Source organism: Acanthochromis polyacanthus, chromosome 18 (genome assembly GCF_021347895.1).
Source record: "Acanthochromis polyacanthus isolate Apoly-LR-REF ecotype Palm Island chromosome 18, KAUST_Apoly_ChrSc, whole genome shotgun sequence".
In the NCBI taxonomy this organism is placed as follows: domain Eukaryota; kingdom Metazoa; phylum Chordata; class Actinopteri; family Pomacentridae; genus Acanthochromis; species Acanthochromis polyacanthus.
In genome coordinates, this window is record NC_067130.1 from 30,576,067 (window position 1) to 30,591,453 (window position 15,387).

Below are 15,387 nucleotides of genomic sequence, written 5' to 3' on the forward strand. Positions count from 1 at the left end.
TCATTAAATGTGGTCTGTATGGAAAGTTTGGCTGATTTTATCACCAAACCAAAGGTCAGAGGTCAACAAACACATCAGAATTTCAGTTAATACTCACAAAAATAGGAAAAAAAATCCAGGCTTGTTGTGCTTGAAGTTAGTTTGTTTGTCATTGACAGAATATTAACTAAAACTGAAGAAGTAGAAGCACCAAATTCTGTTTTATATCAGTATAATCCAATGTTTCTGAAAGTGTCGGGCATGCCCCCCTGGAGGGACGCAGAGACATGATGGGGGGGCCCAGCTACTGGGAGGAAAAGATCCATCGACACAGAAATAATTAGCTGAACTATTGTCTTAACATCGGCCTCTTTTTCACGGCGTACAACAATATTCAAACTGTGCTCTGTTTCTCACTACCAAGTACACAAGTCCATACTTGGGGTCATACTTGCATGTGGAAGTACAGACTCCTGAGAATGCGAGAACACATCATTAATGTGTAGTTGGAACACCAGTATACTTGATCTCATCTCATCTTATCTACTCTGATTATTTTTACCAGGGGCTGAATACATTAACTTTAAATTGTGCATTTGTAAAACTGTAAATTTTAAATAATTTCTAAACCTTGGCAAGTTGTTTTGATCATAAAGTAAAGTACCCTATCATTCAGTTGCAGATAGCTGTGACTAAATGTTTTGTGCCTCTGTAGACAGACTGATCTGTCATTTGTAATGCACATGTGTAAATGATAAACTGAGGCATAATATTCTTAAAATGAAACTTATTTTTCTTAAGAAATTTGAGGATGTTCATAATGTTTTGTAAAAAGTTTATTAATTAATTGTGATCATTTTCAGAATGTACTTTTTCAACTAAAACAAAGGGAAAAAATTGAACGTATAATTATTGCTATGTTATTATGCTCTGATTTTACTGGTCCGGTCCATTTGAGATCAAATTGGGCTGTATGTGGCCCCCAGGTTTTTGTCGGCCGAAGGGGGTCTGACAGAAAAACATTTGAGAACCACTGCTGTAATCAGTCATACAATATGTAGAAAAGTCCATGTTTTGCTATAACTTTTATTCTAATGTATGTTCTACTTATTTGTTTGTTGTTGTTGTATTTTCTAATTTAATTTAATTGCATTATATTTGAGTTTATTTAGTTTGATTAATTTTATTTTACTTTACTTATTTCAGTCTAGATTATATTTTATTTTTCTTCAACTTTATATTTAGATTTTTTGTTATTCTAGAAGTGAAATAGTACAGGATTTACTGTGATTTTCATTTAATTTTATATTCTGTTATTTTACTGTTTTGTTGAATTTTTTAATTTAACTTAATTTTGTTTTGTTTTGTTTTATTTTTGTTTGTCCTGTAATACCTTTTTGAATTTGATTTGAATTTATTTGATCTACTTTTTAAATTAAACTTTTTATTCTAAAGAGGAAAAGTACATAATTTACTGTAACCTTTATTCCATTTTATGATCTATGTTATTTTATTTATTTTTTGTTTTGATTTTGTTTGCTCTTCTAGGTTTTTTTGCTGGAATGAGGCTCAGCCTGACAACCCTCCTCCTCTTCCTGCTCTACGAACACAGCAGCTCCACTCTGTCCACACATTTCCTGGTTCCACCCCTTCAGATCTGCACTCTGCAGACGGCTGGAAGAAGCTGACAGGAACTTGTTCACTGCAGGAACACATGATTTGTAGATCAGAGTTCAGACTAGTCTCATGTTTGAGGAAGTGAAACTTAAAAACAGTCTGTGTGAGCCAGAGGAGAAATGGCACAGCAAAGAAAGCAGCCAGATTCAGAGAAACTCTCTTGTTCCATCTGTCTGGATCTACTGAAGGATCCAGTCACTACTTCCTGTGGACACAGCTACTGCATGGACTGTATTAAAACACACTGGGATGGAGAGGATAAGAAGGGAATCTACAGCTGTCCTCAGTGCAGGAAGACTTTCACACCGAGGCCTGTCCTGGAGAAACACGTGCTGTTAGCAGAGTTAGTGGACGAGCTGAAGAAGACTGGACTCCAAGATGCTGCTGCTGATCTCTGCTATGCCGGACCTGAAGATGTGTCCTGTGACGTCTGCTCTGGGAGAAAACTGAAAGCTGTTAAGTCCTGTTTATTCTGTCTGGTCTCTTACTGTGAGCAACACCTCCAACCTCACTATGATGTAGCTCAACTAAAGAAACACCAGCTGGTGGAGCCCTCCAAGAACCTCCAGGAGAACATCTGCTCTTGTCATGATGAGGTGATGAAGATTTTCTGTCTCACTGACCAGCAGTTGATCTGTTATCTCTGTACAATGGATGAACATAAAGGCCATGAAACCGTCTCAGCAGCAGCAGAAAGGATGAAGAAGCAGAAGGAGCTGGAGGTGAGTCGACTGAACGTCCAGCAGAGAATCCAGGACAGACAGAAAGACATGGAGCTGCTTCAACAGGAGCTGGAGGCCATCAGTGTCTCTGCTGATAAAACAGTGGGGGACAATGAGAAGATGTTCAGCGAGATGATCCATCTCCTTCAGAACAGACGGCGAGATGTGGAGCAGCAGATCAGATGCCAGCAGAAGACCGAAGCGAGTCGAGTCAAAGAGCTTCAGGAGAAGCTGGAGCAGGAGATCAGAGATCTGAAGAGAAAAGACACTGAGATGAAGCAGCTCTCAGATACACCAGATCACATCCAGTTTCTGCACAACTACCCCTCAGTGTCAGCACTCAGTGAGTCCACACACTCATCCAGCATCATCATCCGTCCTCTGAGATACTTTGAGGACGTGACAGCAGCTGTGAAAGAGCTCAGAGATCATCTACAGGACATTCTGAGGGGCACGTGGACAAACATCTCACTGGCAATCACTGAAGTGGATGTTTTACTGTCAGAACCAGAGACCAGAGCTGGATTCTTAAAATATTCAACAGAAATCACTCTGGATCCAAACACAGCACACAGATATCTATTATTATCTGAAAAAAACAGGAAAGTAGAACTTACGGGACAAGACCAATGTTATGCTGATCATCCAGACAGATTCACCGATTACTGTCAGGTCCTGAGTAGAGAGAGTCTGACTGGACGTTGTTACTGGGAGGTGGAGTGGAGAGGAGAAGGAAAAAGAGTTCGTGTAGCAGTCGCAAAGAAGAACATCTGCAGAAAAGGAGACTTACACGAATGTGTATTTGGACAAGATGACAAATCTTGGTCTTTGCGTTGTAACGCTGGCAGTTATACATTTTGGCACAACAACACTGAAACTCCTGTCTCTGGTCCTCTGTCCTCCAGAATCGGAGTCTATCTGGATCACAGAGCAGGTATTCTGTCTTTCTACAGCGTCTCTGACACCATGGCCCTCCTCCACAAAGTCCAGACCGCATTCACTGAGCCCTTACATGCTGGAGTTGGGCTTTGCTGTTTTTTTGACACTGCAGAGTTACGCCCAACTAGAATAATTCCAGTGTCTGAGGATCAGTTCATGTTTAGCCCTGATTTAAGTTCATGATTACTTCTGTAGTTGCAGCATTAATCAGTGAGATGACAACCGAACTGATTGATTCTTAAATGTTTTTGACCGTTTTTAAATCTGCTTTCAGCTTCTGAAACATGAACTTCTGGCTTTTATCTGGCACCAGAATGACAGGATTTGAACAATAGGGATGTGATGTTGATTTTCATGAAGCTGAAACTTCACAATGAGGCTGACATGTTGCTTCAGTGTGGAAGCAGCAACATGTTGAGTCTCATTTTAAAGCATCATGACACAGTGAGTGATGTCTGATGGAGGTTTATGGTTTAACAGTAAATGTCTGTATTACCTTGACACACAAAATCACTAAATTCGCATTTTATTGTAAATATTTCCCTGTTTTCTCATTTTACCTACTCAGAAACAATTTTGCAGCATAAAAATGTCATGAAAATGTAGCAGTGAATGACTTTCAACGTTCTTCTGAATCTGGTCTTTGCTGTCCTTTGATTTCAGTTCATGTTTCTTCAACCTCATGTTTAGTGATGCATTTATGGAACCAGCTGAGGAGACGGAAAAATCAGCTTTTGATTCAAATGTGCACTTAAATTCTCTTTCACATGGATATTTATGCAGAATTTGTTGGATTGGTATTTTGTTTAGTTTTTTTCTGTGTAAAAATGTTGCCATTTTAGTTTAGTCAGTAGTTATATCATTATATATATATATATATATATATATATGTGTGTGTGTGTGTGTGTGTGTGTGTGTGTGTGTGTGTGTGTATGTCAATTTTATGTTCTTTGTTATTTTGTTTATTTTTCTCTTATTTTTTAAATCAAATTAAATTCAGTTTTGTAAGATTTTTCATATATTCCTAGTTTTTTTAATTTAGATTTTTTTTTAACTCGACAACTTTACACAGGCTTACGGTGAAGTTACCCTACCAACTTTGCTTAGGTTTTCAAAAAAAAATGACTCTCAGCACATCTGATATTATTTTCATACATTTTATAGACTAAGTGATTTAAAACATGGAGGGATACAGATAATTTACAGATATGATATTTAAACCAAGCTGCTTGTCTGACAGTAATACATTATCACCCTCATGATATAAATAATGAAAAAGGAAGTTAATGATTTACAGACGCCTTCCCTTAGAGCTCCCTCTACGCATGTACAACGACTGTACATGGAAATCAGGACCCTCCTGCAGCGATCTAAATACCAAACCACGAGGGCTGTAATTATCTGCAGCAAATAAAATGATACGACAACAACTCAGCACATGTAGAAACACACAAAACGCATGTTCGCTTCACATCTTTGTCTCTCCTCCTCGATCAGCTGTGCAGCTTTTATCCCTGGAGGTTTTAATGACAGTCCTGTCATCGCTGCCCTCCCATCCCAGCAGCTTCCATTCTTCTTCTACTTTCCCCTGAAATGTCCCTTTGCTGCCCACGCTCTCTCCTCATGTCACCCCACCAGCTTTCCTGTGTCGGGTTTAACTCTTATCTATTTCTAACCGTCTAATATGGTCCCAATGTGTAATTTATTAAATAAATGTTTAAACACGAAGTTATTTGTTGCTTTTGTTGCTCAGATATTCTTGGTTGAATTTTACTGACTGCACCTCATCAGTGTGTATTTAATGACATAAGCATCATTTTATTACAAGTATTTGGACTTGAGCATAAACTGGTCCTGGTCACTAGAAAACATACAGATTTAAAACAGCTTTTGTGCATCAGAAACTACAATTTAACAGACAGAATTTCGTGTTCCATGCTGCGATGTCATAATTTTTCTTACACTTTCTTATGAATTTGTGACTTTTATCTGGAAGAATACCAGACTTTGTTGTACTAAACTTGTGATTGTAATCTCGGGAAAGTTCAGTTTCTATTTTTTTAATCTTACAGTGGAAACAGTACATTATTACAATAATGTCACCTTTTCCAACTCGCTCAAAGGTTATCCATTATTAAACAGTTAAATGTAGATTATTACTATTAATATTGTCTGGTTTTATAAAATTTACATTAGTCAAATAATTTCAAATAATAAATACTATAGTATCTAATTAGTCAGGTAAATATGTCATATACAATGCTTTTCTTCCAGTAAATTTGTGACTTTAACCTTGGATTTTTCAAGATGTATTTATTTATTTTTTACCTACAATGAACTCATTTATGTATCTCAAACATTTTCTAACATTAGACAAAACCAATGCTAACCATTAATAATTGTCATCATATGAATAAAAATAATTTTAAATCTAATTAAATACAACAATTAGATCATTAATTATATTTAAATATTATTTAATATTTAACTGCATAAATTATATGAATAAAAATAAATAATCTAAAATATAATTATTAGATACAATATTTAGATCATTAGCTATATTTAAATATTGATTTTTTTAACTATATTAAATATAATAATTAGTAGTAGCAGTAAGAATAAAATAAATAATTTTAAATATAATTATTAAATACAATAATTAGATCATTTACTACTAAAAAAAAAAACGCTATTACTGAGTCTTTTACATTCAAGTTTGTTCAATATCTATATAACATTACAGGAACTATTATATTAGTCACAGAAATGTATATAATTGTCACGATTCAGGCAGGAGAACCCAGGCAGAGAGCACACCACTGCAGAAACACAAGGTTCACAACAGATTTTATTTGCTAGAATCAGGGGGAGTTCGTGGGGAGGGGGGCGAGGTGAACCAGAAGGGCTTCGGAGCTGGAACCCAGTCGTCCGAGTTCTTGGTAGCAGGAGCCCAGTCGTCAGCATTCGTGGCGGCCGGACTCCGCCGGCAGGCGTATCTCCAACCGGAGACCAGGCGCGGAGGATCCGGGGCTCCAAGGCGGCCGGTAAGCTCTGGCATGGCGGTTCTGAGAGTCTGGGACGGCACAGGCTGGTCCGAGAGTCCGAAGGTCCGGGAAGACAGCAGACTGATCCGAATGTCCGTAGCCCCAGGGAGGCAGCAGGCTCGTCCGAACGTCCGAGGGTCCGGGAAGGCGGCCGGCGGGTCTGGGCATCCGAATGTCCGGGCAGACAGCGGGCTGGTCCGAACATCTGAAGGCCCGGGGAGGCAGCAGGCTCGTCCGAATGTCCAAGGGTCCGGGCAGGCAGCCGGCTGGTCCGGGCGTCCAAGGGTCCGTGCAGGCAGCCGGCTGGTCCGGGCGTCCAAGGGTCCGTGCAGGCAGCCGGCTGGTCCAAACGTCCGAGGATCCGGGACGACAGCAGACTGATCCGAATGTCCGTAGGCCCAGGGAGGCGGCAGGCTCGTCCGAATGTCCGAGGGTCCGTGCAGGCAGCCGGCTGGTCCGAGCGTCCGAGGGTCCGTGCAGGCAGCCGGCTGGTCCGAGCGTCCGAGGGTCCGTGCAGGCAGCCGGCTGGTCCGAGCGTCCGAGGGTCCGTGCAGGCAGCCGGCTGGTCCGAGCGTCCGAGGGTCCGTGCAGGCAGCCGGCTGGTCCGAGCGTCCGAGCGTCCGTGCAGGCAGCCGGCTGGTCCGAGCGTCCGTGCAGGCAGCCGGCTGGTCCGAGCGTCCGAGGGTCCGTGCAGGCAGCCGGCTGGTCCGAGCGTCCGAGGGTCCGTGCAGGCAGCCGGCTGGTCCGAGCGTCCGTGCAGGCAGCAGGCTGGTCCAAACGTCCAAGGGTCCGGGACGACAGCAGACTGATCCGAATGTCCGTAGGCCCAGTGAGGCGGCAGGCTCGTCCGAACGTCTGAGGGTCCGGGAAGGCGGCCGGCGGGTCCGGGCATCTGAATGTCCGGGCAGGCAGCAGACTTGTCCAAACGTCTGAGCGCCCGGGAAGACAGCGGGCTGGTCCGAACATCTGAGGGTCCGGAATGACAGCGGGCTGGTCCAAAGGCCCGGGGAGGCAGCAGGCTCGTCCGAACGTCCAAGGGTCCAGGAAGGCAACAGGTGGGTCTGGATGTCCAAGGGTCCGTGCAGGCAGCCGGCTGGTCCGAGCGTCCAAGGGTCCGTGCAGGCAACCAGCTGGTCCGAGCGTCCAAGGGTCCAGGAAGACAACAGGTGGGTCTGGATGTCCGAGGGTCTGTGCAGGCAGCCGGCTGGTCCGAGCGTCCGAGGTTCCGTGCAGGCAGCCGGCTGGTCCGAGCGTCCGAGGGCCCGTGCAGGCAGCCGGCTGGTCCGAGCGTCCGAGGGCCCGGGAAGACAGCGGGCTGGTCCGGGCGTCCGGGAAGGTGGCCGGCTGGTCCGAGCGTCCAAGGGTCCGTGCAGGCAGCCGGCTGGTGGGTCTGGATGTCCGAGGGTCCGGGCTGGCAGCCGACTGTTCCGGGCGTCCAAGGGTCCAGGCAGGCAGCGGGCTTGTCAAAACGTCTGAGGGCCCGGGAAGACAGCGGGCTGGTCCAAGCGTCCGAGGGCCCGGGAAGACAGCGGGCTGGTCCAAGCGTCCGAGGGCCCGGGAAGACAGCGGGCTGGTCCAAGCGTCCGAGGGTCCGGGAAGGCAACAGGTGGGTCTGGATGTCCGAGGGTCCGGGCAGGCAGCCGACTGGTCCGAGCGTCCAAGGGTCCAGGAAGACAACAGGTGGGTCTGGATGTCCGAGGATCCGGGCAGGCGGCCGGCTGGTCAAAACGTCTGAGGGCCCGGGCAGGCGGCCGGCTGGTCAAACGTCTGAGGGCCCGGCAGGCGCCGGCTGGTCAAAACGTCTGAGGGCCCGGGAAGGCGGCCGGCTGGTCCGAACGTCTGAGGGCCCGGGAAGGCGGCCGGCTGGTCCGAACGTCTGAGGGCCCGGGAAGGCGGCCGGCTGGTCCGAACGTCCGAGGGCCCGGGAAGGCGGCCGGCTGGTCCGAACGTCCGAGGGCCCGGGAAGGCGGCCGGCTGGTCCGAACGTCCGAGGGCCCGGGAAGGCGGCCGGCTGGTCCGAACGTCCGAGGGCCCGGGAAGGCGGCCGGCTGGTCCGAACGTCCGAGGGCCCGGGAAGGCGGCCGGCTGGTCCGAACGTCCGAGGCTCCGGGAAGGCGGCCGGCTGGTCCGAACGTCCGAGGCTCCGGGAAGGCGGCCGGCTGGTCCGAACGTCCGAGGCTCCGGGAAGGCAACCGGCTGGTCCGAACGTCCGAGGGTCCGGGAAGGCAACAGGTGGGTCTGAGCGTCCGAGGGTCCGGGCAGGCTGGTCCGAAAGGGCGCACTGGAGGAGAGGGTCCGGAGGTCCAGAAGGTCCCGGGGGTTCAGAAGGGACGGACAGGGAGGGAGATCCGAGTGGGTACACGGGGGCGAGGAGGAGGCCCTGACAATAATACTGTAGACTTTAAACCTTATTATAACATTTATTCAGGTAAGTTCATATGACAAGTACTATTGTAGGATTTCAACCTTAATATTTAAAAATTTTCAGTCAAATGTATCCGTTGTAGGGTTTTAAGCCTCATATTTAAATTAGCCAAGATATATATTTTCTCATATGTGGCATTGAGATTCACATTTTATTCAGCAAAATCTAAGCTGCAGAGTTTTTAGTGACTATAGATGGAAGTATTTCTCCTTAAATAGAAGTATAAAGTAACAGAAACAAACACGTACCTTCATGGTGTATTTAGGTACAGTATTTTAAATGTATTTAGTTTCTTCCATGTAGTGGATTCAGCTCCTTTCTGCTTGTTGTCATCACTGGGCAGCAGCAGTAATAACAGAGGAGCAGGTTGTTGAGCTGCACTGTTATTATCAGACCCTGAATACTCTCAGCAGAGTGTGTGGATGCTTGTAATTACACCGAGGGGAGGGCAGCGCCATTATTTACTTTAAAAACATCTGGACAGCAGGGTTCTAACACTATATGTGTATATATAATGCACAGAAACGTAAAATTACTACGTAGACATTAACACTGGAACAAATATAGTCCAAAACATGAACCACAATCTGTCACTGTTATCGAGATTATACCAACTCTGACATGTGTTTTCTTTCTGGCAGCAATTCTCAGAGAAAATATTGCACAGAATGTGAACTACAGTGAATGTTCGGCTGGTTTTCATTCATTCGCCTCACTGAGCAGCAACTGTGTCAGACTGTGAGAAACAGGAAGAAGCCTTTTCCTCTCACACGCTTCAGTTAAAACCACAGTCTGACAACATGCAGCAGAGGCAGCGTTCATGAAGAGGATTCACTGTTTAAAATGACTTTTCTCTATTCCAGGGGTGTCAAACTCATCTCAGTTCAATAAGCTGCACCAGTAAAATTACAGACTAATAATAAATAAGTAACTAATTTTTCCCCTTTGTTTTAATGCAAAAGAGTGCATTGTAAAAATGTTCACATTTAATGAATGATCTTATTACAAAGCATCATTTACAACCTGAAATTTCTTAAGAACAATAAGCACAATTTAATGCCTCATTCAATCATTTACACTTTACAGATCATATTTTATTAACAAAAGGTACAACACATTTAATCACAGATATCTGGAACTGAAAAATATGGTATTTTACTTGATGTTCAAAACATCTGGTCAACATCAAGAGATCGTTTAAAATTGACAATTTTCACATCTGTGTAGTAATCCTGACACCTAAAGAGAGAACTATTAAGGAAGAAGGTTAAGTTATCCACCTGCCTTGTAAATTTAGAAAATTTACACATAAAAGTTGTGACAACAGGGTTCCACCAAACCAAACTGACTGACATTACACAATGTTCAATGTCTTTAAATATTCCCACAGCAAGTATTCACTTGACAGAACTATATTCTTCAGCATTTTAAATGAATTAGGATCACTGTTGAATTTGCTGGTGGTGGAGGATGAAGCTGTGGTGGTGGTGCTGCTGCACATTTTTTATGATAATAGTTGTAATGCATTCTGTGATTAAGCATTCTTTCACACTGGCTGCTACTCTCCGAATTGTGAATCCAAAAGTTTTAAAGCACGGATCTACAAGTGTCGCAACAGCCAGTGAATGTTTTTTTTTTTTTCTTTGTCTTGAAGTCGGTCAGCTAAGCACCTTACAAGGTTCTGAGCCAAGTGTTTTGCCATGGGGGTGGTGAGCTGGGAAAAGACCTGTTCAGTTCAGTCGTGTGTCTTAAAACACGGTACAGGGGGAGGACTAAGATCCTGACACCCTTGTCTCCTCTTACAGCTCCACAGTTGCCACCTGGAATGCGGCCAGCAGCTGAAATGACAGGAAAGTCCATATTATCTGAATGCACTGACTGCGTGGTGAAGTTGATTTCATTGTTCAGTCTAGTATGATGCTCTGAGTGAGTAAACTCTTCTGCAATGAACCAACCAGACAACTTGGATTCTACCGTCATGTTTTCTGTGGTTTTCTATTACATACCTTGATGCATTCCCCTGCACTTCATGCTGCTGGTTGGTCAGAGGAGTCAGGTCTGTGCTGAGTGATGACAGCACTAATGCCACAGCGTCTCTCTCCTCAGAGCCGCTGAAGCATTTCAAGGGTGCTGTTCCAGTGTGTGTCCACTTCCAGTTTAAGCTTCTTCACACTGAGACCCAGTTGCTGCTGCATGTGGCTCAGCCTCTCTTTTACCGTTGTGCTCGTTTTGAAGTAACTCACTATCCTTCTGCTCAATGCTCTAATTTCATCCAGTCCTGGAGTGGCTTCGATGGAGTTCTTTACTACCAGGTTTAAACAGTGAGCAAGGCATTTGGATTGCCTCAAATTCAGATTTCCTGCAGCTTTCATATTGCTAGCCGAGTCAGTCACAATGTACCTAATTTTGTTTGCAAGACCACATTCTGCTATCATTGCTGCAATTTCTGCAGCAATGTGGGCCGCTGTGTGGGACCTTGGGAAAGGCTTGGCCCCAAGAAGTATGGACATCTGGTCATTACGACTGACATATTGGCAGGTGACAGCCAGATAGGCATCTGTGCTGATGAAGGTCCACATATCCGACGTGAGGCTCACGGTCTCAACACCCTGGATCTCTGCCTTGGCCTTCTCCCTCTCCTCTTGATACTTTGCAAAGACCATGTCCTTGAAAGCCTTTCTGGTTGGAAGAGCATATGTGGGGTCCAGTGTTGCCACAAGCTCTTTGAATCCAGCATCCTCCATGACTGAGAACGGCTGAGAATCCTTGACGACAAAGTTTACGAGAGCATCGTCAAGTTCTCGCTTTCTATTGCGTGAAAATTTTCATTAGACACTACAATGCATTAACTTACATTAAAAAATACTAAGTGTTATTGAAATGTATGACAGGGCAATATAAACTAAACTTGCAAGGCATAAGTAATTCTTTGTAAATGTCATGAACAGGCCTACCTAGGTTACTGGCAACAGCTGGCTGCTGCCTGTTCTCTGGCGCTGGTTCCCTCTCTTCCATGCTTGGCCCTTAAATGCCTCGGCATGGATTAGGTGGTGTTGTATGACAGCCTGGCATCACAAAGCAGACACTGGAACTGTGAAACACTCAAAGATAATCAGAAAAACTATTTGAATGAATGACGCTAAATAGGGATCTATCCCGGAACACTCTTGATCCCACCAAGTGATTCACGTGACAAACCGAACCAATCAGGTGATTCAAAGCAGTTGAGTGTCTCAATCACTGAAGTGATTTATACGTCACAAGTCATGTGACCAAACCACACGTCGGCGCAGTGGATTGGTAAGTTTACTTCATGAGCTACCGCACGTGTTTCAGAGCCTCGGGTATCAGAAGACCGTCACTAGGCACTACTGTGTTTAGCAGATTTTTCTTTTGTGAAATTTGCAGTTTAGTGACTCACTATACCGAGGTTCAAAGTGAAGTGCAGCTAAGCTAGCCGCAGATACTGTTTTTTTTTTCAGTAGCTTGAAAAAGTTTAGGTGTGGACTCAAACGTGGACATTTAAGCACATATTTCTGTCAGAGAGTGTTAGTTATAAACACCAGCCCCCACTTTCACTGAGGAACGGGAGAACTCAGGACTTCGCTGGAGGACCGCATGCTAATTAGCCTATGCTACTGCTGTGACGAGGGACCCCACTGCAGAACTTGAGTGGACACACGATCAACACTGTCGCATCTCGCCTGTTGCTGCTTTATCTTCACCTCCAACTCTTCAGACCTGCTTTGGATCTACATGTTGGATTCGTGAGTAAGAGGAGCCTTTTTCTCTGAGGCACAGAGGTGGTTGCTTTTCCTATTGAAGGATCAAAGGAGCACTCAAAATCCCGTTTAAGGCTAAAATAGTAACCTAGCCTAATAATATACTTCCAGTGCCAGGAAGGGTTGCATTAGCTTCTGTTTTTAGGTGAGTAATTTGAAACTTAAATAATTTCTTTTAAACTTGTCTTTAATTTTACCATAACAAGAACAAAAAATAATACAGATATAAACCAGTTCCAGCATTCACATTTTGTCTTCTGGAGATATGAAGTATTGTCCCCTAACCTAACCATACGGGCACTTATCGCCACACACCTTACTAACCCCTGACTTCAACTCTAACCTAAAAACAACAATTCAGCTCAATTGGTATTATTGAATTGATCTGTTGAATGTGATTTTGTTGTGTTTCGCTGTATTTGTGTTAATTGTTTTTTTTCTTTGAGATAATTCTTTTTTGGGTTAAATTATTTTTCTAATTTATTTTTATTTGGAGCTTTAGTTTTTTGTTTTTTTTTGGAGTAGAAGGGAGGCTACCCAGAGGTGAAAATATAAACCACAGGATTGAAAGCGATATACCCATCTGCCCTCCAACCAGTAGGGGCAGCCTTACGAAGGATGGGATGAATAACTGGGCAGAGCACTGACCTGTAGAGGAAGAAGAATGGACCAATCACAGAGTGACACACCTGCAATCATCTCAACTTAAACTCACCTGGGTCGCCTCTCCCTCATTCACCTCCGATGATGCTGACAAAGCAATATGTTAGGGAACTCCTCCAGTTTTAGTTATTTTTTTAACCAGTTTTATTTTTCTCTTACTTTTAATGATTTTAATAAAAAGGTTTTTTAGAATATGTTTTTTAGAGCCGCTCCACAAATGACAGCCACCACCAAAGTTCTACTCATCGGACAGACGATGAGGGGAACAAGGACACTGCTTTCCAGAGGAAACAGGTAGGACTTTTTACGGTTGGGTGTGCACACTGAAGAGAAACAAACATTCTGAATCTTCCTACTCACCGGTGAGAACATGAAGTAGACTCGGCGAGAAATTTGGCTGGATGTTCTTCAGTGTGAGCGGTCTTGTTGGCGTCGGGGGCCTGTTCCTGCCACTCCCAGCTTTTTAATCCTCCCCCCCCAAAAAATGCCCAGGGGTCCAGAAACCAGAGAGTATCCCTCTCTGGGTGACAAACATCAGCTGGCCCAATTACTGGAGGGAGACAAGATGAATACTAATTAATCAAATTTTATTTAAACAATAAATTTAAAAACTTGTTAAAACAACAAGGTAAGACAAAGGAATGGAGTGGCTGTAGCTTACCGTGTGGCAGGATGGTCACCAGAGGGGAGGAACAGGGGCCCAGGGTGAGGTCACCGGTAGTGATGGTCTTCTGATACCCGCTTCGACACATGCGTGGTAGCTCATGAAGCAAACGTATTGAACCACTGTGCCAAAGCGTGTTTTGGTCACGTGACTCGTGACGTTTGAATCACTTCAGTGACGTTCGAAGCCCTCAACTGCTTCGAATCACCAGATTGGTTCAGTGTTTCACGTGAATCACTTGGCGGGATCGAGAGTGTTCCGGGATAGGAGATCCCTATTTAGCGTCATTCATTTGAATTGTTTTTCGCAGAGTAGGTTGGTTTTGTTGTTGTTGCCGTTAGTTGCTTTGAGAGTTAGTTGTGTGTCAGATTTCATAGACAGATAGATTAGATAGTCCTCATTAACGTTAGAGATAGATATATTACATATAGATCGATATATTATATATATATATATATATACATAGAGAGATCGATAAGCTATCTGTCTAGATCAGGGGTCGGCAACCTTTAACACTCAAAGAGCCATTTGACCCGTTTCCCACAGAAAAGAAAACACCGGGAGCCGCAAAATCCTTTTGGCATTTAAAATGAAGACAACACTGCATATATCACCTTTTTACCTCTACGCCCTTGTTAATCAGCCTCTAATTAGATAGATTCATTTTTTTTTAATCGTGTCCTTCCACTAATATTTATCTTATTTGGTTAATGTAATTTTTTGCTCCTGGACCTCATATGTTACATAACGTTAGCTGGAAATCAATATTTTGCGAATGTCTATTTAACTTGTAAAATCTATTTATCTTAAGCTAATAACTTTTCTCCGGTAAGTCGCTGCCCTATTTTCCAAGACGACACTCCTCTGACTCTCTGACCTGCTGCCTGGACATCGAGCCGTGTTCTTACCCTATCATGAGTACTTTTGACTCAAAGACAAGACGTGTCTTTCTTGGAGTGGAGCTTTAATATACAGGCTTGCCATTCTTGAGTACAAAACGATGTGAAACTACAGGCGTTGCTTCTCCAGGAGTAAAACAAAAAAAGGCATGAAACGTGTGGGAATCGGAAGCTCTGTGTTGTCTCTCTGCTTCAACTCTGCGCTCTCATGCAATAGTACTCCAGCAGCCCATCCGGTGGAGTGACACGTCAAAATAAGAGCGGTAATTTCACAATGAAATTGTCTATATTAAAATGCATTGAAACGCATCTGAAAGGCAGAACAATTTATTTTCCAAAGTTACAGGGAGCCACAACAGAGGGCTGAAAGAGCCGCATGCTGCTCCGGAGCCGCAGGTTGCTGACCCCTGATCTAGATATATAGCTATATATCTAGATAGATGGAGCCGCAGGAGCAGGAGCCAACTCGAGAAAGGTCCCGTGCATGGGAGGATTTTCAATTGCTACCGGATAACATGGTAACTACGAGTGTTATTTTTATTTCATCTAAATTTACATCGGAAAACTCAGGGCAAGCCCTCATGTACAAT

General features: G+C 44.1%; 1 protein-coding gene across 1 annotated transcript; it reads left to right on the forward strand.

The window, feature by feature from the left end:
• The first annotated feature begins 1,743 nt into the window (after positions 1-1,743).
• Positions 1,744-4,163, forward strand: LOC127530862 (tripartite motif-containing protein 16-like). Its single transcript, XM_051938629.1, has one exon. It carries the CDS (start codon positions 1,776-1,778, stop codon positions 3,498-3,500), a length of 1,725 nt encoding a protein of 574 aa, XP_051794589.1. The 5' UTR covers positions 1,744-1,775; the 3' UTR covers positions 3,501-4,163.
• Positions 4,164-15,387: the final 11,224 nt, after the last annotated feature.

Bases quoted from the DNA above. Each gene is read 5' to 3' on its own strand.
- LOC127530862 (XM_051938629.1), top strand. From the start codon at position 1,776: ATGGCACAGCAAAGAAAGCAGCCAGATTCAGAGAAACTCTCTTGTTCC.